At 50.2% G+C, this 24623-nt stretch overlaps 1 protein-coding gene across 6 annotated transcripts; it reads left to right on the forward strand.

The window, feature by feature from the left end:
• Positions 110-24234, forward strand: LOC100156062 (apolipoprotein L3). Of its 6 annotated transcripts, XM_013997551.2 has the most exons (5): positions 112-668; positions 9889-9930; positions 10112-10214; positions 13851-13971; positions 18230-24234. In XM_013997551.2, exons 3-5 carry the CDS (start codon positions 10187-10189, stop codon positions 19137-19139), a joined length of 1059 nt encoding a protein of 352 aa, XP_013853005.2. In that variant the 5' UTR covers positions 112-668; positions 9889-9930; positions 10112-10186; the 3' UTR covers positions 19140-24234. The 6 variants fall into 6 exon arrangements, with proteins under 6 accessions (XP_020947200.1, XP_020947201.1, XP_013853005.2 ...); XM_021091541.1 differs by lacking the exon at positions 13851-13971 and having other exon boundaries at positions 110-668; XM_021091539.1 differs by lacking the exon at positions 9889-9930 and having other exon boundaries at positions 10112-10921.

The following is a 24623-nucleotide window of genomic DNA, read 5'->3' on the forward strand; positions in this document are numbered from 1 at the left end:
CTCTCGCAGATTCCATGGCAGCAGAGCGGGGGACAATGGACTCCACAGGGGAGGGTCCGGAGGGCTTCTCAGAGAGGCGATGTCAGCTTTGGGCTTTGGAAGATGAGCATGATTTTTCCAGGTGGTAGGAGCAGGTGTTCCTGGCAGAGAACCAGTGTGGCAAATGCCTAGAACTGGCATGGGCGTGGAATTCAGCAGCCCGAGTATGACCAGTATTCAGTGGGCATCTGAAGTTCAGTGACTTTGCCAAGTGCCGGCATTGAGTGTGGGAGGTGGAGTGGGCAGAGGGGGCTGGGAAGAAGCCCCTGGGGTGAGAAAGTGATTTGCCAAGGGCCTCACAGTCTGTTGGTGGCAGGTCTTCCTTCACAGAGCCCAAGGTAGGATGGGCTGAGCCAAGAAGGCCCTGGAAAATCAGGGCTGGGGTTGTTCTCTAAGGGGTCAGCAGGGAGGGTAGGAATAGCCCAGGGTAGGGCCTGGTGGGCGGGCAGAGTGTTTGTTTGACCTGGGCGACTCAGAAGAGAGAGCTTTCCTTTTCTCTTTCGATTCTTCAGCTCTATCTGGACCCAGAGGGTGTGTCTGGTTATTGCAGAGCCGCACAGCTGGGGACCAGATCCTCACGGTGAGAGGAGCTGCTTCGTGCTCACCCTCAGCCCAAGGAAGACTCCTGGGTAAGCAGGGGAGGGGAGGACCCCGCCCACCTCCCCATCCTCAGGACCACTTTCTGAGAAAAGCGTGGTTGTCACTGATTTACGGAGGAAGGGAAATCAAAGCTCCGAGAGCTCAGGGAATGGAGCCAAGGCCACACATTGAGCAGTGGCAGAGCCTGGATTTGGAGGCAGGCTTGTCTGACTGCTTCCTCCCACCCCTGGGCCCCCAGACAGCACAGAGCTCGGTGTGCCCAGCTCTGGATCTGAACTCCTGAGACGTGAGTGGTGACCCCAGGAGTCTGGTGGATGTCGGGGTGCTCAGCCCTCTGGGAAATTTGGTGGAAGCAGAGGGGGGTGGAGGAGGGTGGGGGTCAGAGCCTCTCCTTCTTTTGGTTTGTTTTTGTTTTTTGTATTTTTTTGTATTTTCCAGGGCCACACCTGTGTCATATGGAGGTTCCTAGGCTAGAGGCCGAATCGGAGCTTCAGCTGCTGGCCTACGCCACAGCCATAGCTATGCCAAATCCTTAACCCACTGAACGAGGCCAGGGATCAAACCCACAATCTCATGGTTCCTAGTTGGATTCGTTAACCACTGAGCCACCACAGGAACTCTGGAGCCTTTCCTCCTTGTGTCCTGGCCTCCTGGAGGCTGCCCCCCAGGTGCAGTGCTGAGGCTGCTTGTGATGGGGATTTCTTTTTTTTTTCTTTTTTCTTTTGGTCTTTTTGTCTTTTTAGGGCCGCACCTGTGGCATATGGAGGTTCCCAGGCTAGGGGTCGAATTGGAGCTGTTGTCGCCGGCCCACACCACAGCCATAGCAATGCCAGATCCAAGCAGCATCTGCAACCTACACCACAGCTCACAGTAATGCCAGATCCTTGACCTAGTGAGTGAGGCCAGGGTTTGAACCTGCAGCCACATGGTTCCTAGTCGGATTCCTTAACCGCTGAGCCACGACGGGAACTCCAGAGGATTTCTTTTGAGATACAAGGAATCAAGGTTTGTTCACCCACCCTGAGTGTCTGGGGATAAGGGAGGGACAGGAGAGCAAGCAGGGAGATGGGGGCTTTGCCTTCCTGTCCCCGCTCTGGCCTCGGCTCAGGATGTGGTGGTGGGAGATGTAAGAGGTGGTTCTATGTGTCTGGAATCAGAAAGACGGCCCGGAGTGTGGACGTGAGAAGGGATCACAGCAGAATAATCCCCAGCAGGATCCCTGTTTTCTCTTCTCTCTCTCTCTCTCTTTTTTTTTTTTTTTTTCTTTGTATGGCCTCACCTTCAGCATATAGAAGTTCCCAGGCTAGGGGTCGAATCGGAGCTATAGGTGCCGGCTTGCACCACAGCCACAGCCACGCTGGATCCAAGCCACATCTGGGACCTACATCACAGCTCAAGGCAACACCGCATCCTTAACCCACTGAGCCAGGTCAGGATTCAAACCGGCATCCTTATGGATTTTGGTCAGGTTCTGAACCTGCTGAGCCACAGCAGAAACTCTTCCCTGGTTTTCTTAAGATAAAAATCTATACACTCAGGTGCATAACAGGATGCGTGCGCGCTCAGATCTCTGTTTATCTAAGCAGACACACCTAGAAACTTGGGGGTTGTTAACATCGTTTTGTCCCTCCTAAAATACCACTGCCAGAAGGCCTGGTGTTGGCCTCACTTGTGCCCATTGAGAGCTGTGTGAGCCTGTGCGAGTTGCTTTTCCAGGAGTTTTTTGGTTCAGATTTCTTACCTGGTTTTTAAAAATTGGTCTCAGTCTTTTCATGTGGATTTTAGGCTCTCTGTGTTGTGGACATGCACCTTTGCCTCCCGTAGGTATTGCAGACAGCGTCTCCTGGTGTCATTGTGTAATGACCTGGTTTATTGCTTCTTTTGCAATTTTTAATGTTGAAGAGATCAAATGGGTCAGACTTCCTTTATGGCTTTGTGTTTTGGTGAGAAAGATTTCCTCAACTCAACAGTAGTTTTTATCGTTTATTCCGGTACCTTTGTAGTTTGTTTCTTTCTGGTTTACACTGTAATCCCTTTGGGATTGACGATTGGCTGATGGATCGATTGATTGATTAGAAATTTTTGGTTTTTCCCTCTTTTTCTCCCTCCTCCTCCCTCTCCTCGGCTTCTTCCTCTCCTGTGCACCCCGACTTCTTCCCTCTCGTTTTTCTTCTCCTTCTTGAAGTAGGACACATTTAAAGGACATCTGCAATGGTCAAAAGAGCACAGTCTTTCTTGTGTCTTCAAAGGCACCTCCAGTGCAGAAAGGCATTGTTCAGAGTTTAGCTGGGACCCATGTTTTTTTCTACACTTCTCTCTTCCTTGGAAAAATATCACGGCTGGAGTTCCCGTGGTGGCGCAGCGGAAATGAATCCAACTAGGAACCATGAGGCTGCGGGTTCGATCCCTGGCCTTGCTCAGTGGGTTAAGGATCCGGCGTTGCCGTTGAGCTGTGGTGTAGGGTGCAGATGCGGCTTGGATCCCACATTGCTGTGGCTCTGGTGTAGGCCAGTGGCTACAGCGCCGATTCGACCCATAACCTGGGAACCTTCATATGCCGCAGGAGCGGCCCTAGAAAAGGCAAAAAAAAAAAAAGGAAAAGAAAAGAAAAAAGAAAAAAAGAAAAATATCATGGCTAGAGCAATGAGATTTGAAAAAATACAGGGTGTTTCGTGCTTCTTGAAAGAGTGTTCCGAGAAAACCTTTCACAAATTGACGTGGGGCATAGCAAACGCATGTGGTTTTTCCGTAAAAGTTTAGTGGCAGGGGGCGATCTTTTGGAAAGCAGGGGATGCCCATGAATGAAAACACTCAGAAACCTGATAGAACTGTCAAAATACACTACATCAGTGTGTGAAACCTGAGTCAGTGTTATTTTGTCTCTGCCAGAAAGAGCTTTTCATCAAGATAGAGAAGAAACACATGGAATGACTTGGTGAAACAAGGGTTGTGCTGCTTGTTTCATGTCCCTACACCCCCTTTTTTTTAGCCAGGCTGTCCCCAGAGGCCCTGGAGCAGGAGGTGCAGCAGAGAAAAGACAGGGCCCCTGGCGGGGTGATTGGCGCTGAAGAAATGCCACACAAATAGAACGCAAACAGGAGGGAAGGGGGCAGAGCACAACCTTTAAAAGAATGACATAGCCTTTGAGGATGTGACAAAATATCTGGTTGGTGCCAACTAGGTCCAAGATGGTGGATGATGAGGCTTCCAGTGAAGCTGGAGCCTCAATATAGCATTATAACATATTAGCGTCTAAATGACATGGCCAAAATGCCAGGACATAAAAGTGCCAAAAAAGGGGGTGGTAGCCCAATTCCTGGAAATTCCAGCCCTTTCCCCAAAATAGTTGGAAAAATCCTCCCACTCATTAGCCTATGAAATTAGCCCATAAAAGCTCACCACCCCATATTTTGGGGTCTCTGGCCGTGTGAGACGGCCCATACCCTATCTCAATAAATCTGCTTGCTTTTTACCTATCGCTTGGTCTCTCAATGACTGCCTTCTGCATTGAGACATAAAGAAGTGAACATCAGTATGTCCTAAGACCAGCCATGTGACTTTAATGAAGATAGCGGGTTTGCAATCTAGTCTGTACTGATAGAAAGCAGGCCAGTTGTTGGTGGGGGTGGTGGGGTCAGGAGAATAAGAGGCAAGATTACAGTGGGGCAAGAGGAAATAGGTGGGGTGCTGGCTGTACTTCCTTTTCTGATTCTGGTAAGAGTTTTCTGGGTGAAACTTACACATCAAAACTTGTGAAATTTTAAATGCATAGTTTATTAATTGTGTTTAGTTTGTTGTGCATCAATTAAACCCAATAAAGCAGTTAAAAAAAAAAAAAAAAAGACAGCAGTTTCAAGTCCCAATCTGGGTGTTGTAGGGTTTGAGTCCCAGTCTGTTAGTTCAAGTCTGAATCTGAGTTGTGCAGTTTCAGAATATTAGCCAGGAAAGTGTAACATCCAAGGGGGCCCTGGACAGTCACTGGGGGAAGGCAGCAGGGGGAGGGACTTCCAGGCTGGGCTTCGAAGGACAGGTAACTGTTCCCAAGGTGAGGCAGGTAGGGAAGGCATTGCAGGGGGAGGAGCAGACTGAGCAAAGGCCTGGAGCCTGGGGGGTAACCAGAGGCAAGGCATCCAGGAGTCCCCCAGCAGGCTCTGTGCAGTCAGGGAGGGCTGAGGAAGGCAGGGGTGGGAACAGCCAGGAGGGCCTGGGTGCTGGGTTCAGGACTTTGCTGTTGTTGCTTTAAGGCTGCACCTGCAGCATATGGAAATTCCCAGGCTAGGGAACCAATCGGAGCTGCAGCTGAGACCTACACGCCAACCATGGCAACACTGGATCTGAGCCGCATCTGTGACCTACGCCACAGCTGATGGCAACACCGGATCCTTAACCCACTGAGCAAGACCAGGGATCGAACCCATAGCCTCACAGAGACAACAGCAGGTCCTTAACCCAGAACTTCAGAGTTAAGGACTTTGAACTTGATCCTGTCTTAAGCCTTCCTTTCCCTCAAAGGAGGCTGCCCTGCAGGCAGGTGGAGGCAGATGCTTTGCTGAGAATCTCTGTCAGCCATGGGGCTGACAGGGCTCCAGGTCTGCCCACGCAGCCAGGCAGGGACAGGCTTCTCCATGGTCCTCCCTTCTCCCGTGACGGCCTTTCCAGGAACTGACCAATCAAAGCTAATCCAGGAGGACCCTGTCCAGGAATGAAGCTGGAGCGAGCCCGTCCAGCATCCACACCCAGCTGAGGCCCGAGACAAGGCTCAGGGCCAGGCCAAGAATGTCACAGGAGGGTGGGAAAGATGAAGTCAAGGTCGCAGCCACATTTACAAATATTCGGCATCATCCAGGATTCACCTCTTTCTGCCCACACCCGCCTCCGCTCTCTGCCTTGATTCCCGATTTCGTGTTGCATGATTTTAGAGGCTGCCTGGCTCCCGGGATCAGGCAGCATAGGAGGCAGAAGGAGGAGGCCGGGGGCCAGCCGGCTCTCCTCTCCCACCTGTCCCTTACAGCAGGGAGCCCCCCAGGACACCCTCAGCTGAGTCCCCCTGTGTCTTCTTAGTCAGGATTGGGTCAGAGTCACCCCTTGCCTCAAGGGGACCCAGCAAACACATACCTGGTGTCCAGGTCCAGGGATGAAAGGCAGGAAGGTCGAGGGGGAGGCCGGTGGCTTCAAGGGTGGAATTGCACCCAGGGCCCCGGGACACTACATGTTAAGATTGAGTCTGAGAGCAAAGACCAGCAGCTGGAAATGGACCAGCCAGAGAATGACCAGAGTGAGGGCGGCTTGGAAAGAGAAGGAACCTGCTTGGAGGTGTCCTCCCCCCGCACCCCCCCTGGCCTGCTATTTGTTTGTTTGTGTTTTTTTGGGGGGGGTTGCTTTCTGCACCCTTGGCATATGGAAATTCCCAGGCTAGGGCTCAAATCAGAGCTGCAGCTGCTGGCCTACCCCACAGCCACAGCAACGCAGGATATGAGCCACATCTGTGACCTACACCACAGTTCACAGCAAAGCCAGATCCTTAACCCATTGAGCGAGGCCAGGGATCGAACCTGAGCCCTCATGGATAGTTGTCGGATTTGTTTCCCCTGAGCCATGGCAGGAACTCCCTCTTGCACTGTTTATCTTCAATCGTCCCTCAGTGTCTTTCAAAACTGTGCTTCATACGAGGTATGATATCAAGTCCCCTGTCCACAGAGCCCTCGACTTCTCATTCCAGTCTGGATTAGAGGCTCTCTAGTTCTGCTGCTTATGCCTGCGCTCATCCTTAGCTTCCCATCTCTGTGGGTTGATCTTCCTGATTCCTGGATCCTACATCTCTCTCTCTTTTGGTTATTCTCCACCCCAATCCATCAACACACCACACACATGCATAGAGACCCCCCTTTCTCCCCTGCAGCTCACTCCCAATTAGCTTTCTAGAAACGACTGAGATTGCTAACTTTTAAACTTCCCCATTCAGCTCCATTTTTTGGTCATTTTTTGTTTGTGTGTTTATTTAATTTTCTGGAAGCTTTCTTTGCTTTTCATTCTCAAATTTTCTTTAGAGTTCTTTTGTAAGACCCTATTATTTCCTGTATTTCTCTCTTTGGGGCAGGGGGTGTCTGTTTCATTCCCCCCCCCTTTTCAGTGCTTCTTGTTCTCATTTTATGATTAAAATACGCTTTTAATCTCCCCGAGGACAAATGTTTGAGCTATTAAAATTTTTCTATTGCCAGGAGTTCCTTGTGGCTGAACAGGTTAAGAACCTGATTAATGTCTGTGAGGATGTGGATTTGATCCCTGGCCACACTCAGTGGGTTAAGGTTCAGGTGTTGCCACAAGCTGTGGGGTAGAGATATGGCTTGGATCTGGCCTTGCTGTGGCTATTTTGTAGGCCTGCAGCTGCAGCTCTGATTCAACCCCTAACCCAGGAATTTCCATATGCCACAGGTGTGGCCCTAAAAAGAAAAAAAAAAAACAATTTCTATTTCCAAAACTATCCATATCTGATGATATTATTCTTCATCTGTTTATCTTAGTCGCCCTTTTTGACGTTGTTATTTTTCTCATATATCTGATCTCGGATTGCCCATTCGTATTTAAGAGAGGAAGGTTGACTGATAAGCTTCCCGGAGGAATGACTGGATCCCTAAATGCCAGAATATAGAAGTATTTTTTTCTGGAGTCTTCCCTTTTTTTTTTTTTTTTTTTTGGTTTTTTTGTTTTGTTTTGTTTTGTTTTTGCTTTTAAGGGCCACACTGGCGGCATCTGGAGATTCCCAGGCTAGGGGTCCAATTGGAGCTACAGCTGAAGGTCACAGGCACAGCCACAGCCACCTCAGATCTGAGCCGCATCTGTGACCTACACCACAGCTGGCAGCAACGCCAGCTCCTTAACCCACTGAGCGAGGCCAGGGATGGAACCCACATCCTCATGGTTCCTAGTCGGATTTGTTTCTGCTGTGCCACGATGGGAACTCCATGGAGTCTCTCAGTTGTGATATCAGCCCCACCCCCCCACCCCCGCCCCCGGTGTGGATGTAAGTGAAAAAGGGACGGGATGCGGGGTTGGTGAACTTATCCCCTGTTTTCCCCTCTGCCTCCTTCTCATCTGCTCTCTCTCTGGGACTCTGTCTGGCAGAACGTTCTTCTTGCCTGTCCACCCTCTCTCTCTGACTGTCTCTCTCCTTCCACCCCTCTTAATTCAGCTGTCGCTTCTCCATCCAAGTAGTCTTCAAACTTTTGTTGGATACTCTGGGCTCCTGTTGCCCTCATTCCCATTTTTTATTAGGAGCAGAGTGAGGAGAGGCAGGGTGTATGTTCTTGAGCCTGGTGAGTGTGTTGGAAACCAGTCAACCACGGACAAGAGCTCTTTCTCCTCCTCCCCTCCCCCCTCCTCTCCCCCTCCCCTCCTCTTTCTTCTTTTTTGTCTTTTTCGGGCTGTGCCTGTGGCAGATGGGGAGTTCCCAGGCTAGTAGTCGAATCAGAGCTGCAGCTGCCGGCCTCCACCACAGCCACAGCCATACAGGATCCAAGCTGCACCTGTGACCTACCCCACAGCTTGTGGCAAGGCCGAATCCTTAACCCACTGAGCAAGGCCAGGGATCGAACCCCCATCCTCTTGGATACTAATCGGGTCCTTAACCTGCTGAGCCACAGTGGGAACTCCAAGATTTCTGACCTTGGGCAAATCAGGCAACATCTGTGCTTCAGCTTCCTTACCTCAAAGTGGGATTACAGGGGTTCACACCTCAAGGTCACTGGAATGATACGAGTTATCATTTTTAAAGCCTTAGAGCAACTACTGGTGCAGAGCAAAGACCACGAGCACAAGCCACTCTCATCATTCGCTGTTATTAGACCTTCTAGTACTTTTACCATCGTTTCCGTCAGGTCTCAGGAGGGGCAGTTGATATACTGTTCTTTTTCCTCCTTACAAAAGCAGGTAAACATCATCAACATTTGCTTTCTCTCCTCATCTCCCAAGGCAAGATAAGCACAGCAGAACTGAAAGAAATTCTCTTGATATAAAGATCTGCTATTTTCTTAAAAAAGACTACTAAGAACTGGTAAAACTGAAAGGAGGCACAGGGTCACATACCGAGTGTGAAAGTAGTTGCACAACAGGGTGACTCCAGGGAGGAACATTTTTAGATGCTGATACCCTCGGACCCAGTCATTCTATTTCTAGAAACAGCTTAAGGAAAGAATCTCAAATGCAGGCAAAGTTTCATGCGGGAAGGCTGCTCTTTGCACTGTTATTTACATAAAGAACAAGAAACAGCTCCAAGTCCAGCAGGTAGGGGAGGAGAGCCAGGAGGACTGGGCACCATCAGGGTGCTTGGCAGCCCACAGCAGGGCTGCGGGGACTGGGCTGGGCCCGTGGAGTCCAGGCCCTTGTGAGAGAAAGGCTGATGCAGAAGCAAGGAGGGTGTGGGCTATGGGAAGCTGCAGGACAGGAAACTGGTGCAGGCAGAGACTGGAGCTCCAGGGGCAACATGTCATGTTGGAATGAGGAGTCGGGTACCCACCAACAGATCCACAGATATTTCTGTATATTAATGGGAGTAGAGCTTAGTCATCACAAATGTGGGATTCGGATCTGAAAGAGTTGGGTTCTGGAGTTCCCATTGTGGCTCAGTGGAAACGAATCTGACTAATATCCATGAGGACGCAGGTTCAATCCCTGGCCTCGCTCAGTGGTTTAAAGATCTGGTGTTGCCATGAGCTATAGTGTAGGTCACAGATGCAGCTCAAATCTGGCGTGGCTCTGGCTGTGGTGTAGGCTGGCGGCTGTAGCTCTGATTTGACCCCTAGCCTGGGAACCTCCATATGCCCTCAGGTGCAGTCCTATAAAGACAAAAAATTTTTTTTTTCTTTAAATTTTTAAAAAATTAAAAAGTAAAATATTTCAGCAAAATTAGATAGAAAGAAGGAAAGAGAAAGAAAGAAAAAGAAAGAAAAGAAAGAAAGAAAAAAAGAAAAAAGAAAAGAAAAGAAAAGGAGAAGAAAAGTTGGGTTCAAGCCCAGGCTCTGGCACCGATGTGAAAACTTGGGCTGAGTTTACGTGAGTTTCAGGAGCCCTTCTCATCAAAGACACTGGATCAGTATTAACTATTGCCAATGAGTAAACACTAACGTTCCCAAACCACAGGTGATTTCCAGAGTATTCCCTTCCTCTCTTTTCTTCTGAGTTTGGTTTTATGGCCTCTCTAACTTAGCAGCTGGCTATCCCTTGTCTGATGCGCTTCTCCTTGGGCCCCAACAGGAGAACAGGCCTCTGACTTGGCTTGGAGGGAGCTGGAGGGAGGTGAGTCACTTTCCTGAAATAGCAGCCAGCAGAGCCCAGGACACAGAGGAACCCGCTGGGTGGAGGCCGCTGGGCCCTGGGGGCTGTGCCTGGGGGATGTGCAGGAGACCTGTCCCCTCGCTGCTCCCGCTGCCCCTGCTCACTCAGGGTCAAGGCCACAATCTGTTTTCTCTTCCCCAAGGGCGAAGCCACACCTCGTTCCAGCCTGACCCAGACGGAGCGGAAGGGAGATCCCTGAGACCCTGCAGCTGCCACCATGAGCTCATTAGCTTTCTTGTGCTTAGGTATCCAGCGCCTCTACTCTGTGGTTCCTCCTCGTGACCTAGAACTGAGGGCGGGTCCTCCAGGCTGAGTGAACCTACAGAGGAATCGCCAACCAAGAAGGGGATCGATAAGCGTCCTTGAGCTTATCAGCTTGCCCAGGGGAACCCTGGCATTAGAGTTAGGTCCCAGGGGCCTGTCCCCACAGCCTCCTTCTTGGCCCTCTCCTCAGGGAGCCACAGCCAAGGGGCTCCCTCGCTCCCCACCCACCACCCAGCAGATGGCCCAGAAGTGAGGCCAGGACAGCCCACGGGGAGGGGGGACAGCAGACCTGGTGGGGGTGGCCCCTGAGGCCGGGCGGGGCAGGGAGAGGAGGTCCACCAGCACCCCTGGAGGCCTGTCCTGAACTCTCCCTGGGTCCCAGCCCCCTCCTGCACCCCGAGCCTGGGGCGTCCCCAGCAGGGGCCGTGTCCTCCAGCGCCCGCCCTGCTGGCACCCCCACAGCTCTGTGAGGGTCAGTGGCCCACTGAGCTGAACCTGGTCTGGCCTTGGCCGCTTCCCACCTGTGTGACCTGGAGCGACTCACCTGACCTCACCTGTGAGATGCGACCATTATTGCCCCGTGTGTCGTTATGAGGATCGACGCATCGTGTGTCTGTGCCCTGGGCCAGTGCCTGTCACGGTGCAGGTCCTCCCTGAGGGCTGTGGCTGAACCCCCCACCTGCACTTGGTTAGTTCCGGGGGGGGGAACCGCCCCCCTCCTGCAGAAAGCCCCTGTCCCCGCCGCCCTGCTGTGTTAGGACCCCTGCCTGGTGCTGCCATGGCAAAGCACCTGGTTGCCAGGTGGGATGGTCTCTGGCAGGTGCTGACTCTCCTGATCTCAGATACCCCTACAGAGACCCAGGCCCTCAGTTACTTGCCCCACCCACCCCCACCCCAGTTAATCAATATGCAGATTTAGGGCTGGGGGTTCCCTCCATGGGAGCCCTCGTTTCCTTTTTCCATTAGTGAAACAGGAAAAAGAAAAAAAAGTAAAAACAAAAAAACCCCCAAAATTGGAACAGTTCTCCATGCACTCAAATCAACACTACCTTTACTGCCTTTTTTCTTTCTTTTTTTTCTTTTTTTTTTTTTTTTTTTGCCTTTTCCAGGGCCACAATCGTGGCCTATGGAGGTTCCCAGGTTAGGGGTTGAATCGGAGCTGTAGCTCCGCAGGATCCGAGCTGCATCTGCGACCTACACCACAGCTCACAGCAATGCCGGATGCTTAACCCACTGAGCAAGGGCAGGGACCGAACCCGCAACCTCATGGTTCCTAGTCGGATTCGTTAACCACTGCACCACGACAGGAACTCCTTTTTTTTTTTTTTTAACTGCCTTATCTTAAGTCCTTTTTTCTCAGGACTGCTTCTCCCCCCACCCCCTCACTGTACTGCCTCAGGAACAAAATCAGACCCTCCGTGGAACCGCCCATGAAAGCAAACGAATCAAGTTGAAGGATAAGAGAGGGGAGGGCAGACCCCCACCCACCCCAAACTCACTCCAGCAGTTTCTGGGAAACTTGCAGGAAGGCTGGGCTGGTAGTTTCCTGATAAAGTCTTCCTCCAAAACACTAAAACATGACAAATTCCTGTTTATAAGTGGTCTGGCTTGGGGCCAGTGGAGCCAGGTGGGGGAGCTTGTTCCCTGGGGCCAGCCTGGAGGAGAGAAGGGTGATAGGGACTGATCACTGGGTCAGAGCTGAGGGCCCCCCCCCCACCTGAGGAATCCCCCTCCCCTCCCCATCCTGGAGTGTCTGTGATTCACAGGAAGAATCCTCTCCAGTTGAGTTCTACTCAATGGTGTGTAGCCAGAAACACTGTTTTTATTTTATTTTATTATTTTTTTAATTTTTTGGTCTTTTTGCCTTTTCTAGGGTTGCTTCCGGGGCATATGGAGATTCCCAGGCCAGGGGTCGAATTGGAGCTGTAGCTGCCGGCCTATAACACAGCCACAGCAACGCGGGATCCGAGCTGCGTCTGCGACCTACACCACAGCTCACGGCAATGCCAGATCTTTAACCCACGGAGCAAGGTCAGGGATCGAACCCGCAACCTCATGGTTCCTAGTTGGATTCGTTAACCATTGCGCCACGACGGGAACTCCAACTCTTTTTTAAAATTGAGGTAACATCAGTTTCGAGTATTTCAGAAGTTTCATGTGCACAACATCGTATCTCCACTTCCGTACCCGCTGGGGTGGGCTTTCCACCAAAAGTTAGCTATGAAGAATCAATCCCCCTAGCATACTATGGTATAGAATGAAAACCTCACAGGAGTTTTTAAAACGTAAGGAGGCTTCAAAGGAAGGTCAAAGAAATGTCTATCAGCTGGCCTTGGATTCAACCTCTGAGCTTTCTGCCTGCTGGCCTTGGGCAGTTTCAGTCTCACTTTTTTCTTCCATGAAGTAAGAATAACACCTCTTTGTGCGAATGTAGCAGGAAGCCCATTTCACATCAAGGGCCAGCCCACACTTAAATACAGACTGGTAGCCAGTCTGTTACCAGCAATTCCACGACCTCCGTGTCCCCGAAAACCACACTTTTTCGGCAGCTCGTTTGGGCAGGAATCTTGCCCTGAACTGACCTGAGACTGTTGATAGTCATTACATTCTTTTTTTTTTTTTTTTTTTTTTTTGTCTTTTTGCCATTTCTTGGGCCGCTCCCGCTGTATATGGAGATTCCCAGGCTAGGGGTCTAATCAGAGCTGCAGCCACCAGCCTACGCCAGAGCCACAGCAACGCGGGATCCGAGCCGCGTCTGCAACCTACACCACAGCTCACGGCAACAATGGATTGTTAACCCACTGAGCAAGGGCAGGGACCGAACCCGCAACCTCATGGTTCCTAGTCGGATTCGTTAACCACTGCGCTACGACGGGAACTCCAAGTCATTACATTCTTTTTCCCATTTCCTGTGAATATTCATTTGCCTCACTGTCAAAACATGAAAGAAAGCCTTTATTGACAGGGTGCTGCCCAGACTCTGCCATGGAGTTGGTAACTAATAAGCCGTATTGTCCTGTATTCATTTGCTTTCTAAAGGATTAAAATGTTAGGTTCCCAAAGACATCTAAAACCCAGGAATTAGGTGATTAGTTCTGGAGACTGGAAATCCAAGATCAAGACATGGCAGGGTTGGTTTCTGGTGAGACTATCGTTCCTGCCTTGCGAATGCCAACTGCCTTCTCCCTCCATGCTCCATGGATGTTCCTCGGGGGTGGGGGGCAGCGAGGGGAGGGGAGAAAGAGACAGAGGAGGTGGTGGAGAGATAGAGGAGAGAGAGAGAAAGAGATGGGGGGGGACCACAGAGGAGAGGGAGAGAGAGAGAAAGAGGGTGGGTAGAAAATCTGGTATCTCTTCTCTTCTAATAAGGACACAATCTTATCGGATTAGGGCCCCACATCTATGACCTGATTTCATTGTGACTATCTGCTTAAAGGCCCTAGGTTCAATTGCGGTTACCTGGGGGTCAGGGCTTCATCTTACGGTTTTGGAGGGGGACACAGTCATAGCTCCAGGTGGCTACTGCTCAGGAAGATGAATTTTAACCACTGCATACTCATACCATTTATGTTCCACCACAATCTTCTAATTATAACCCCCCCGTTTTTCCCTTCTAGACATAGAGGACTTTTTGAAGGCTGTCATTAAGTGTTTGCAAACCGTAATAAAGAGTGAGGAGATGAAACGTCTGCTCACTCAAGTCCTGGACAGAATTCTGGCTGAGATCCGTTTGCCCAGGTAACCTGCACCAGAGCTCCAGGAAAGTCACCCATATCCCCCTGCCCCTAAGCTAGTTTCTTCCCAGCAGGCACCTGCTGCAGGCAGTATCCTGTCACTAGTGTTGAGAATGTTTGTCCTTAAGGTTCCATGAGGAGAATTTCCTCCACGTCATTTGCTGGCCATGAATGGCGTCAGGTTGAGCAGAGGTGAAACCTGCAAGGAAGCAGCAGGTTGTGTGACCCTGGACAAGTTATTATTATTATTATTATTATTATTATTATTATTATTGGTCTTTTTTTCTTTTCTAAGGCCAATCCTGCGGCATATGGAGGGGTCTAATCAGAGCTGTAGCCGCACAGCAACATGGGATCTGAGCCGCATCTACGACCTACACCACAGCTCATGGCAATGCTGGATCCTTAACCCACTGAGCAAGGCCAGGGATCAAACTGGTAACCTCATGGTTCATACTCGGGATTCGTTAACCACTGCGCCATGACGGGAACTCCTGGACAAGTTACTTAACTACCCCCGCCTTAGTTCCTTCATCTCTTCAATTTTATTGTGAGGAACTGAGATTGTGCATGGAAAGTGCTTGGTGAAATTGCTGACACATAGTAGGTGCTCAATTACTGTTAGCTTTTAAAAAGTTTCTTGGGGAGTTCCTATTGGGGCTCAGTGGGTTAAGAACCCAATATAGTGTCCGTGAGGATGCGAGTTCAATCCTTGGCCTTGCTCAGTGGGTTAAAGATCTGGCATTGCTACAAGCTGTGGCATAGGTCACAGGTGTGGCTCAGATCTGGCATTGCTGTGGCTGTGGTGTAGGCCAGCAGCTGCAGCTCCAATTCAACCCCTATGGAAGGGGAACTTCCATATGTTGCAGGCCCTATCAAGAAAAAAAGAGAGTTCCCGTCGTGGCGCAGTGGTTAACGAATCCGACTAGGAACCATGAGGTTGCGGGTTCGGTCCCTGCCCTTGCTCAGTGGGTTAACGATCCGGCGTTGCCGTGAGCTGTGGTGTAGGCTGCAGACACGGCTCGGATCCCGCGTTGCTGTGGCTCTGGCGTAGGCCGGTGGCTGCAGCTCCGATTCAACCCCTGGCCTGGGAACCTCCATATGCCGCGGGAGCGGCCCAAGAAATAGCAACAACAACAACAACAAAAAGACAAAAAGATTAAAAAAAAAAAAAGAAAAAAAAAAGAGTTTGCCGGAATTTCCGTCGTGGCACAGTGGTTAACGAATCCAACTAGGAAACATGAGGCTGCTGGTTCGATCCCTGGCCCTGCTCAGTGAGTTAACGATCTGGCATTGCCATCAGCTGTGGTGTAGTTCACAGACGCAGCTTGGATCTTGTGTTGCTGTGGCTGTAGTATAGGCCGGTGGCTACAGTTCCAATTCGACCCCTAGCCTGGGAACCTCCATATGCTGTGGATATGGCCCTAGAAAAGACAAGAAAAAGAAAAAAGAAAAGAAAAAAAGAGACAGGGGCCAAGGGCCTTGATCTTAGAATCAAGCAGGACTTCCAGTGGCACAAGTCAGAAAACCTGATGTCATGAGTTTGTGTTCCTGGGATTCTGGCTAGAGCCCTTTTCTCCTCGTCTTAAGAATTGTACAAACAGTGCAGCATCCTGCTGCCCCAACAGGCAGGGAGGCTGGAGGGGAATTGGATTGGGCTGAGCTGGTAGCTGGTTCTACCTTGGCCCAGCTCTGGAACCCTGGTTTTCTGTCTCGAGTCTCAGCTTTGTCATCTGAACAATGGGGATAGCAACTCAATCTGATGCATGGTGGGAGTTCCCGTCGTGGCTCAGTGGTTAACAAACCCAAGTCTCATCCATGAGACTGGTTCGATCCCAGGCCTCTCTCAGTAGGTTAAGGATCCAGCGTTACTGTGAGCTGTGGTGTAGGCCAGTGGCTACAGCTCCAATTGGACCCCTAGTCTGGGAACCTCCATGTGCCACAGGTGCAGCCCTAAAAAGACAAAAAAACAAAAACCAAAAACCGGTGGATGGTGGCAATGGCCTTCGAGTGAACTGCAGGGTCAGAGGTGGGTAGCCATGTGCAATCATCTCATCCAAAGGCCCAGGACACCTGGACCATGGTCAGATCTGGGGGTCAGGATGGAGCAGAGGGGTCTGAGGTGGAGGAGGAGTAGGAAGGCTTGGGCAACAGGGCCAGAGCTGGAGTGAGGCGAGTGGACCCCCGGACACCGAACTGCAGGGGCTGCTCACCTGGCAGAGATCCCCTGAGTGGGTGAGGGGACATTTCTTCCCTCCCTGACCTGGTCCTCTCCTGCCGGGCATCCAGGGCCTTGGGTGACCGTGTCCTCCACACCCTGCCTGGGAGCTGGGGGTTCTCCCTGCCACCTGGGCCCCTCTTCTGTTCTACGCAGGGTAGCCCTGACCGGTGGGAAGGCAGTGTGGCCTGGGGACAACTCCAACATTACAACGAGTGGCTGCCAGTTCTGTATAATTTGAGAGCTTCTGAGCAGACTCACGAGTTCCCACCAACGAGGAAACTCTTCCTCAGGCCGAGCAGTTCTTAGGGATGATTCCCAAAGTCTCTTGACTCTTTCAGAGGTTCCATAAACTCGCCACGGCCTTGGTGTGCAGGCAGGTGAAGCTGTCACCAGCTAAGGTATGGGTTAGGCTGGTGACCCCTGAGACGTCGGGGTGCTGGGTCAGGAGTCAGTGAGGTGGGCCCGAGGGGCGCCAGGGTAATAGCACATCTCCTGCTTCCCAGTCAGCGGGGACAGTGGATGGACCCGTGACCTTCAGCGGGGAAGGCCAAGGGCACGCGGCTTGGAAGACAGCAGCTGCCGGGCAAACCGATCATTAAGGCCTCTGCCAGCTCTGAGTTTTTAATGTTTTAGAAGAATTCCGAGTAAGCAGCAGTCACCAGTCTGCCACCCGAGACACAGTCCTCGGGACTCTCCTTACACTTGACACCAATGGCAAATGTGGGGGCTTCCCCAAACCCTCTCAGGTGCGAGAGCTCCCTAGAGGGAGGCGCAGAACTCACTGAAGCTGTGGTGACCCCCGTTAGGGTGTCTGCCAGGGCAGGATGTGGGTGACCATCAGCCACAGGGCAGAGGCTGGGAGGGTTTCGAATGGGCAGCTCCCGTTGTCCTCAGGACGCACAGCTGTCCTGTGTTCCAGGGGGACAGGGCCCACGGAGCCCTGCCCGGCAGGGATGCTCCCCTTGTTTAAAAAACAAATGCTTCCGACCCTTGTTAAAATGATAAGGAAGACGTTACTGAGGCCCATCGTGAGAGGTGCAAAGACCATCGCCGTGGAGGAGAGACTGGGCTCAAAGTCAAATGCGTCAGAGACAACGGGGACTCGTCGCCAAGGAGCAGGGGCTGCCGGGGTGGATGGAAGGTTCCTGGGGGGGGGCGTCAAGGGTAGGGACCCCTGTTAAACTTTCCCAGGAGGGCTCTTGCTAAAAGGAGGTCAAGGACCTATGCCTCAAAGGTGATCTGATGTCAAGAGTGCCGGTGGGACGTTCTCCCTAGAGTGACCTGCAAGAGTTCTGGCTGAACGCGGGCGATGGGGGCCATCAAGGACACGGGTGTGAGGTCAAGGGTCGGCGAGAAGGGGGCTCAGAAGAGCCTGCCTCAAGTTTGGTCAAGGGGAGAGTCTTTTCCACCAGAGCCTCGGTGTCCGGAGTTTTGCTGGGGCTCCATCACATGCTGCCCGCACGGCTGACCTGCTGTCTCCAGCCCCTCCCGGGGCTCAGGCTACTGTCCCAGGGTCCAGCTCCTCCAGCAATTATTCCCCGTGACCCAGAGGCCCTATCGCCTTGTGGGGCTGCCCAGTGGCCAAGGGCCCAGGTGGACAAGAACACTCCTCTCATCCAGAACATTCCAGGGGCTCAGGGGTCACTACCAGTAGCCAAGGGCAGCGAGCAGGTTAACGCCTCACCCCCACCAAGTTCCTCTGACTGAGGGATTTCTGCTCCAGTCCCACTGTTCTTTGATTATCTGTGGAGTTCACCCCCCACACACTCTTTGGAGGCGATGGTGTTGACCTGGTTCTGAGGCATCTATCAGATACCTACCTTAGGTTAAGTGGAGGTGACTTTTGCTTATTTATTCCATGATTGAATACGTCTATGGAGCATCTACAAGTTACAAAACATGTATTTAATGTTGAAGGAAAAAAATTTCCTTCTGTAAAATTCTTTTTATTTTGATTTATAACAAAATCCCTGTGATTTGTCAAACCCGTTTTATGAACCCGCACACTGTCTTTCTCACGCCTTGACCTTCACTGTTACAGGGAAGAGGCAGATGCACTGTGTGAGTATCTGGAGGAGCTGGAAACAGACTTGAGCATGAAGAATAAAGAGCAGCTGGATAGAAAGAGGTTTTTGACGAGGTTTCCTCACATAAAACTGGAGCTCGAGGAGCGTATAGGAAAGCTGCATGCGCTTGCGGACAAGGCTGACAAAGTACACAGAGACTGCACCATCTCCAAAGTGGTGGCCACCTCCGCTGACGCTGTGTCCAGCGTCCTGACCATCGTCGGTCTGTCTCTGGCACCTGTGACTGCAGGGGTCAGCCTAGCACTCTCTGCCACTGGGTTGGGGCTGAGAATAGCGGCTTCTGTGACCAGTGTGTCCACCGACATTGTGGACAAGATCAGTCTTTCATTAAGAGAAACTGAAGCCAGTTGCCTTCTGTCAACTGATATCAAAAAATGGCACGTGGTCGTGCAGGTTCTAGTTAAGAACACCCCCAAAATTGTTGACAATGCACGGGTACTTGCAAAAGCCATAGAACGCGTTGAAACCAACATTAGAGCCATGGAGCGGGTCAAAGTCAACCCTTGCTTAGAAGCTCACTCAAATCTCTTATGGACCGATGAGGGAATCGAAGCCTTAAGCAGCACACAGAGGAAGGCAGCTTTCAGAGGCAGTGCTCTGGCAATGACCAAAAACGCCCGGATCATGGGAATAGCCACTGCAGGTGTCGGCCTTCTGGTGGACGTGGGCTTCCTGGTGAAGGAGTCAATCCACTTGCACAAAGGGGCAAAGACACAGTTGGCTGAAGCGCTGAGGCAGCGTGCCCAGAAACTGGAGAGGAAGTTGGAGGAGCTCACCTGCATCTATGACAGTCTGCAGGAGGGCCCGACTCCGCCACCCCCAGAGCAGTGCACGGACCAGACCCATGTCCAGGGCCAAGACTAGGAGGTGCCTTTGTTTGAGAGGGAAAGAAGGGTCAATGTATCTCTGGAGCTGAGTGCAGCAGGGGAGGAATTGATGCAGATGGCAGCTGGGTGCAAGACAAGGAAGGGGTGTGGAGCCTGCAATAAGGGAGGAGAGGGGACTGGAGAGAGAGGGGAATGGGAAAAACCATCAATTTTGGACTAAAAAAAGACACTGAGGCATGATTAAAGACAGAGGCAGGGAGGAACAAGCAATGAGAAGGCCAGGAATACCAAAGAGTTCTGGCAGTGGTCTCTAGCCCTGCTTTTCCAGTATCAATGCACATTGGACTTCCAGCTGATTGATGTAATTAGGCAGAGACTTTTTTTTTTTTTTTTTTTTTTTGGCTTCCATGTGGCATATGGAGTTCCCAGGTCAGGGATCAGAACCAAGCCGTCGTTGTGACCTAAGCCACAGCAACTCTGGATCCTTAACACACTGTGCTGGGCTGGGGATTGAACCTGCGTCTTGAGTGCTCTCAAGACACCGCTGATCCCATTGTGCCACAGTGGGAACTTCAGGCAGTGACTTCTTGATGATGTTATGGCGGTGGCGATGACAACACGGTGGGTGGATCGTTTGACATGTTGCCAGTTGCTCTTTGGGGCCGGGGGTTATTGAGAGACTAAAGTTCCCAGGATATTCCAAATGCTGTGTTGGAACAGAGGTTGATTTGAAAAGAAAGAGAGAAAAGAAGGAGGGAAGGAAGGAAGGAAGGAAGAGGAAGAAAGAAAGAGAAAAGAAAGACATATAGGAAGGAAGAAAAGAAGGAAGGAAGAAAGAGGAGAGGGAGAGAGAGAAAGAAAGGGAAAGAGAGAAAGAAAGAGAAAAATGAAACCAGACAGCAGCAACGGGTCAGGGAACTTTGTTTTGTGTCAAGGAGATGAACCAGCCTGGGGCCAGCAGAGGCAGCCTCTCTGAACCTATGTCAGTTGAGATTCCTTTGGTTTTTAAGCAACAGAACCTGCGTCTGGCTATGTCAGCACAAAAGAGGGTATCTTGGAAAGGAACTAGGGCAGGTCAGAGAATGGAAAGAAGCACAAACTCTGCACAGTTCAGAAAGGACAGGAAGCAGGGCAGGTCCAACTCCAGGAGCTTATGGTCAGCCCCGCCCCCTAGGCCCCTGCCAGCAGGTGGCTTAGGTCCCCAGTGTCAAATCGCAGGAGACAGAATAGCTTGACATTACCTCGGTGTGGGAAGCCCGAGAGACCAGATCCTTCCTTCTCTCTGCCACCTCCTGTCATCCAGGGCTCATGCTCCGGCTAGGTTTAACTCATTGGCTCTTTCCATATGGGTCCAGATTCTGGAGCAAACAAAGCAAAGACTAAGTGTCCTTAGGACCAATTCTGGGAGTTCCCTGGTGGCACAGTGGATTAAGGATCTGGTGGTGTTATGGCTCGGGTTGCTGCTGTGGCGCAGGTTCAGTCCCTGCCCAGGGAACTTCCACATGACTTCTGAAGAGGGGAAGGGTAATGGGAGTGCCTGCATCCTGCACCACTGAGGATGGTATCTGAAGGTGGCAGAAGCAATAGTGTTCTGAGGAAAGATGAGTGTTTTGCTCTCTGCCCTTAACACCATCATGGTGTCTTGGCTTACACATATTTTCCAAGCCTGGACTCCAGCCTCCTCTTATGACAATATTCCAGTAAATACATTTTTTTTTCCTCTAAGAAATCAGAATTGGTGTCTTTCCTTGCAACTAAGAAGACTGATGGATACGTCCAACAGCTGGATCCTGTTTTTTCTTCCTTTGTTAACAAGACTGTCTCAGGAACAACAATTTCTGTGAAGTGTTTCAACCTACGAAGGTTTGTGAACTCCTACCATTGTTTTCCAGGACCGGTCACTGGAGATCAGGCAAACTGGAGAGGGTGAATACGTGTCTCATAGGAGTCACCGCCCTTCTCTCCTTGATGATGGCACCAATCTCTGCCATGTCTCTAAGAAGGTGGCACAGATTTTGCTTGAAATAGTTAGCTAGAAATGTAAAACCCAATGGCCTCCACCAGTATATCGCACGGCAATAGCCCCTACTCATGGGTTTGGGGGAACAATCTGAAGCTTCCAAGAATTTCCTTTCCAATTACATACTCAGGAGCCTGGAAGATGGTGACCAAGGTGGAGGCAGCATCCCAGTGGACCTAAGGTGAGGTGAGCTCAACTCAAATACCCATTTATTACTGACCACTGTAATCAACCCCTCTGTCCAATAGACCGTGGTCTGGGTCATTCTGGGTTACTCTGGGTCCCAGAAGTTTGTGTAAACTTGGAGCCAGTACCAGCAGTCCTGGGTAGGTTGCGTTTCCTTTAGCCAGCGCTAAACAGTATCCGCCAAGGACCATCAGAGCAATGAAGACAGGTTTATGTTCCACCTTCCTCCGTGAAGCCTTAGACTCCACCCCACACATTCTCTCCAGATGAGTTGATTAACTTTAGACTTCTGGACTCCATAACCTAAGAGAATAGGTAGGGGTTGTTTTAAGCCTCTGAGTTTGTGGTCATTTGTTACAGCAGCCACAGGGAATTAGCCTGTGGTGCTTCCCCATCAGTGCCTTAATCGTGGCTGAAAGCTCTCGTGAGGATGGAACTCATCATGTGAATCAGCAACCTCCGGGATCCGCTTCTGAATTTAGTTTTTATAGGACAATTTTTCAACCACAAATATAAACAACTAGACTCTCTTTCATGCCTTGAGAGGAACTCTAAAGAGTCCAGCCAGGTGTCTGTCAGAAGCATCAGAAGGGGCTGTCCTGGAGTTCCCGTCGTGGCTCAACGGAAATGAACCTGACTAGTATCCATGAGGATGCAGGTTCCATCCCCAGCCTTGCTCAGTGGGTTAAGGATCCGACGTTGCTGTAGCTGTGGTGTAGGCTGGCAGCTGCAGCTCCGATTTGACCCCTAGCCTGGGAACTTCCACATGCTGCAGATATGGCTCTAAAAAGCAAAAAAAAAAAAAAAGAAAAAGAAAAAGCAAGAAAGAAAAGAAATTGCTTTGATGGAATGAGCTCTGGGATTGGAGAGGGAGGAGAAGGAGAGAGAGGCTTCATCCCCTGATTTTGGCTCCTTGGCCACTCAAAGCTCCAAGAAGGGATCTAAAGCCAGAGCTCCCATCAAGGCTCAGCAGTAACGAACCCAACTAGTATCCATGAGGATGTGGGTTCAATACCTGGCGGTGCTCAGTGCTTTAAAGATCCAGCGTTGCTGTGAGCTGTGGTGTAGGTCACAGACTCGGCTTGGATTTGGTATGGCTGTGGCTCCCCTCAACTTCCCCTCTTTCCAGTTCCTCTCTTGTTCAGTTCATCCTGCCCTGTTTCCGTTCTCTTACCGGCATCTGGCAGTGGTGGGGAGGGGGCCTCACTGGCCATCCTTGGCCTGTGGCTGATTGGATGAATGGTTGTCAGATGGTCCCACCGGCCTAGCCATTAGATCCCAGGGGAAAGACAGAAGAACCTCACCCGGCTCCTAGGCCTGGTTTTCACTCCAGGGTTAATTACCAGAGAATCTCTGCACTGGGCTTGGAAGAGAAGAATTTACTGGATGTTTCTCCAGTGTTAGTAACCCACCCTTCATGTCCTTCCTTGAGCCTTTTTTTCTTGGGTGCCTGGTGACCACAACAGGAAATCCAGAAAAGGAGGGGGTGCCTGGCGGGATTCAAGAAACAAGCTGGACCCAGAACCACTCCCTCGCCACTGGAGTCAAGAGAAGATACAAACCCAGATAGGATTTGGGGACCATGGGGCAATCTGGGAATTCCAGGGTTTATAGGCTTTTCGCTTGTTTCCTTCGGTTGGATAATTTCTTTAAAAATATCTATATTTAAGCTCACTCTTCCTCTGCCATCCCTGTTCTGCTATTAAGTGCAAACATTTCATTTTAAAATTTCAGATACTATGGCTTTCAGTTTTCAAATTTTCTTTCGCTTCTTTTTTTTTTTTGGTATTTTCTGTTTCTCTGCTGAGATTCTTATCTTTTCATAAACATATTCCATATGTCTCTATTCATACACATGTGTTGTTTCCTTATTTCTGTATTCTATACGTCTCTATTCTGTTAGTTCCCACGCATGGATCATTTAGGGCTGGCCTCTGTTGATTGTCTTTCCTTTCGAGAATGGGTTACATTTTCCTTCCACTATGTCAAGTAATTTTTTTTATTACATTACGGATGGTATATTGAAGAGACTATGGATTCTTTTATAGTCTTCCAAAATGTTGATCTTTTTCCCCTTGGGCAGGCAATTCACTTGGTTAGACTTAAATTGCCAATGTGTCTTGTCTGTGATGAGAGACAGCTGCCATCTCATTTCAGACTTTTCCCCCCTCTTTTTCAGTGACATCCGCAGAATATAGATGTTCCCAGCCCAGGGACTGAATCAGCTTTGACCTATGCCACAGCTGTGGCAATGCCAGATCCTTAACCCACTGTGTTTGGCCGGGGTTCAAACCCAGGCCACCACAGAGACTATCAGCCAGATCCTTAACCTTCTGTGCCACAGTGGGAACTCCATCATTTCAGACTGCTTAATGCTGGAGTAGAGAGGATGCCTGGAATTTGGAGTTTGCTTTCTCTGTCTCTCTCCTTTAACCATTTCTCCTTTCTTTCCTAGTCACGGCTGCCCTGGGTTCTGTCCTCTGGTTTTTTTCAGGCCCAAAAGATAGCAGGCTTTCTATCAGAGTGTCAGTCACTTCAGGCATTGCCATGACTCCAGCTGCTTTCAAGAGAAAGCTGGAAAACAAAACAAAACAAAAACAAAAACTGGCAGACTCATTCTCTGCCCTTCATTTAATCCATATTTCGACTCCCTCAAAATCTTCCTTCTTCTGAGCCCGGAAGTGTTGGGGGGGGGGGTTGTACCTTGTCTGGAGTGTGAAATTGTTATCTACAGGAGAGTCCGTTTGCAGGAGCTTAATTAAAATTGTTTTCGAGCCTTAGTTCCTTTGCTGACTTGCTGTGTGATCTTCACCAAGCCACATCCCTGTCTTTGCCTCTGTGTATCTCCCTACATGATAAAATAATAATTCTAGCCCTCCTGAGAAGAGGGGTACATAATAAAAAAGTAACTGAATTGCAAACTGTAGAACCATACCTGTTCCTCCTTCTGTTCCTCCACTGGCTAGCAAGGCCCAGGGTGTGCAATGATATTTATCCTAGGGAAGCAGGCCCTTACAGGTAGGGTGAACCTGGACCTCTGTATTCCAGCCCCACTCCCATCCCCTTCCCCTCAGAGGTAAATCAGAGGAGTTAGGATCACCAAATTTTATTTTTATGTTTTTAGATTTTTTTTTCCCTATGATAGGTGATCATTTTATTTTGTATTTTAAAAGATGTAGTTACATTTTCAAAGATTAGTCATTTAAAGGTAAGTAATTTAGATTTAAATTTTTAATATTTTTACTTAGAATTTGTATTTTCCACTGAACTGTGCTAGGCAACTTGTAATACTTTAAAGAAAAACAGGAGTTCCTG

The sequence above is a fragment of the Sus scrofa genome, chromosome 5 (assembly GCF_000003025.6).
Source record: "Sus scrofa isolate TJ Tabasco breed Duroc chromosome 5, Sscrofa11.1, whole genome shotgun sequence".
NCBI lineage: Eukaryota > Metazoa > Chordata > Mammalia > Artiodactyla > Suidae > Sus > Sus scrofa.

Coding starts and splice junctions, on each gene's coding strand:
- LOC100156062 (XM_013997551.2), top strand. CDS start 10,187: ATGAGCTCATTAGCTTTCTTGTGCTTAG. Junction 10,215..13,850: donor ATTAGCTTTCTTGTGCTTAG/GTATCCAGCGCC, acceptor TTTCCCTTCTAG/ACATAGAGGACTTTTTGAAG. Junction 13,972..18,229: donor GCTGAGATCCGTTTGCCCAG/GTAACCTGCACC, acceptor TCACTGTTACAG/GGAAGAGGCAGATGCACTGT.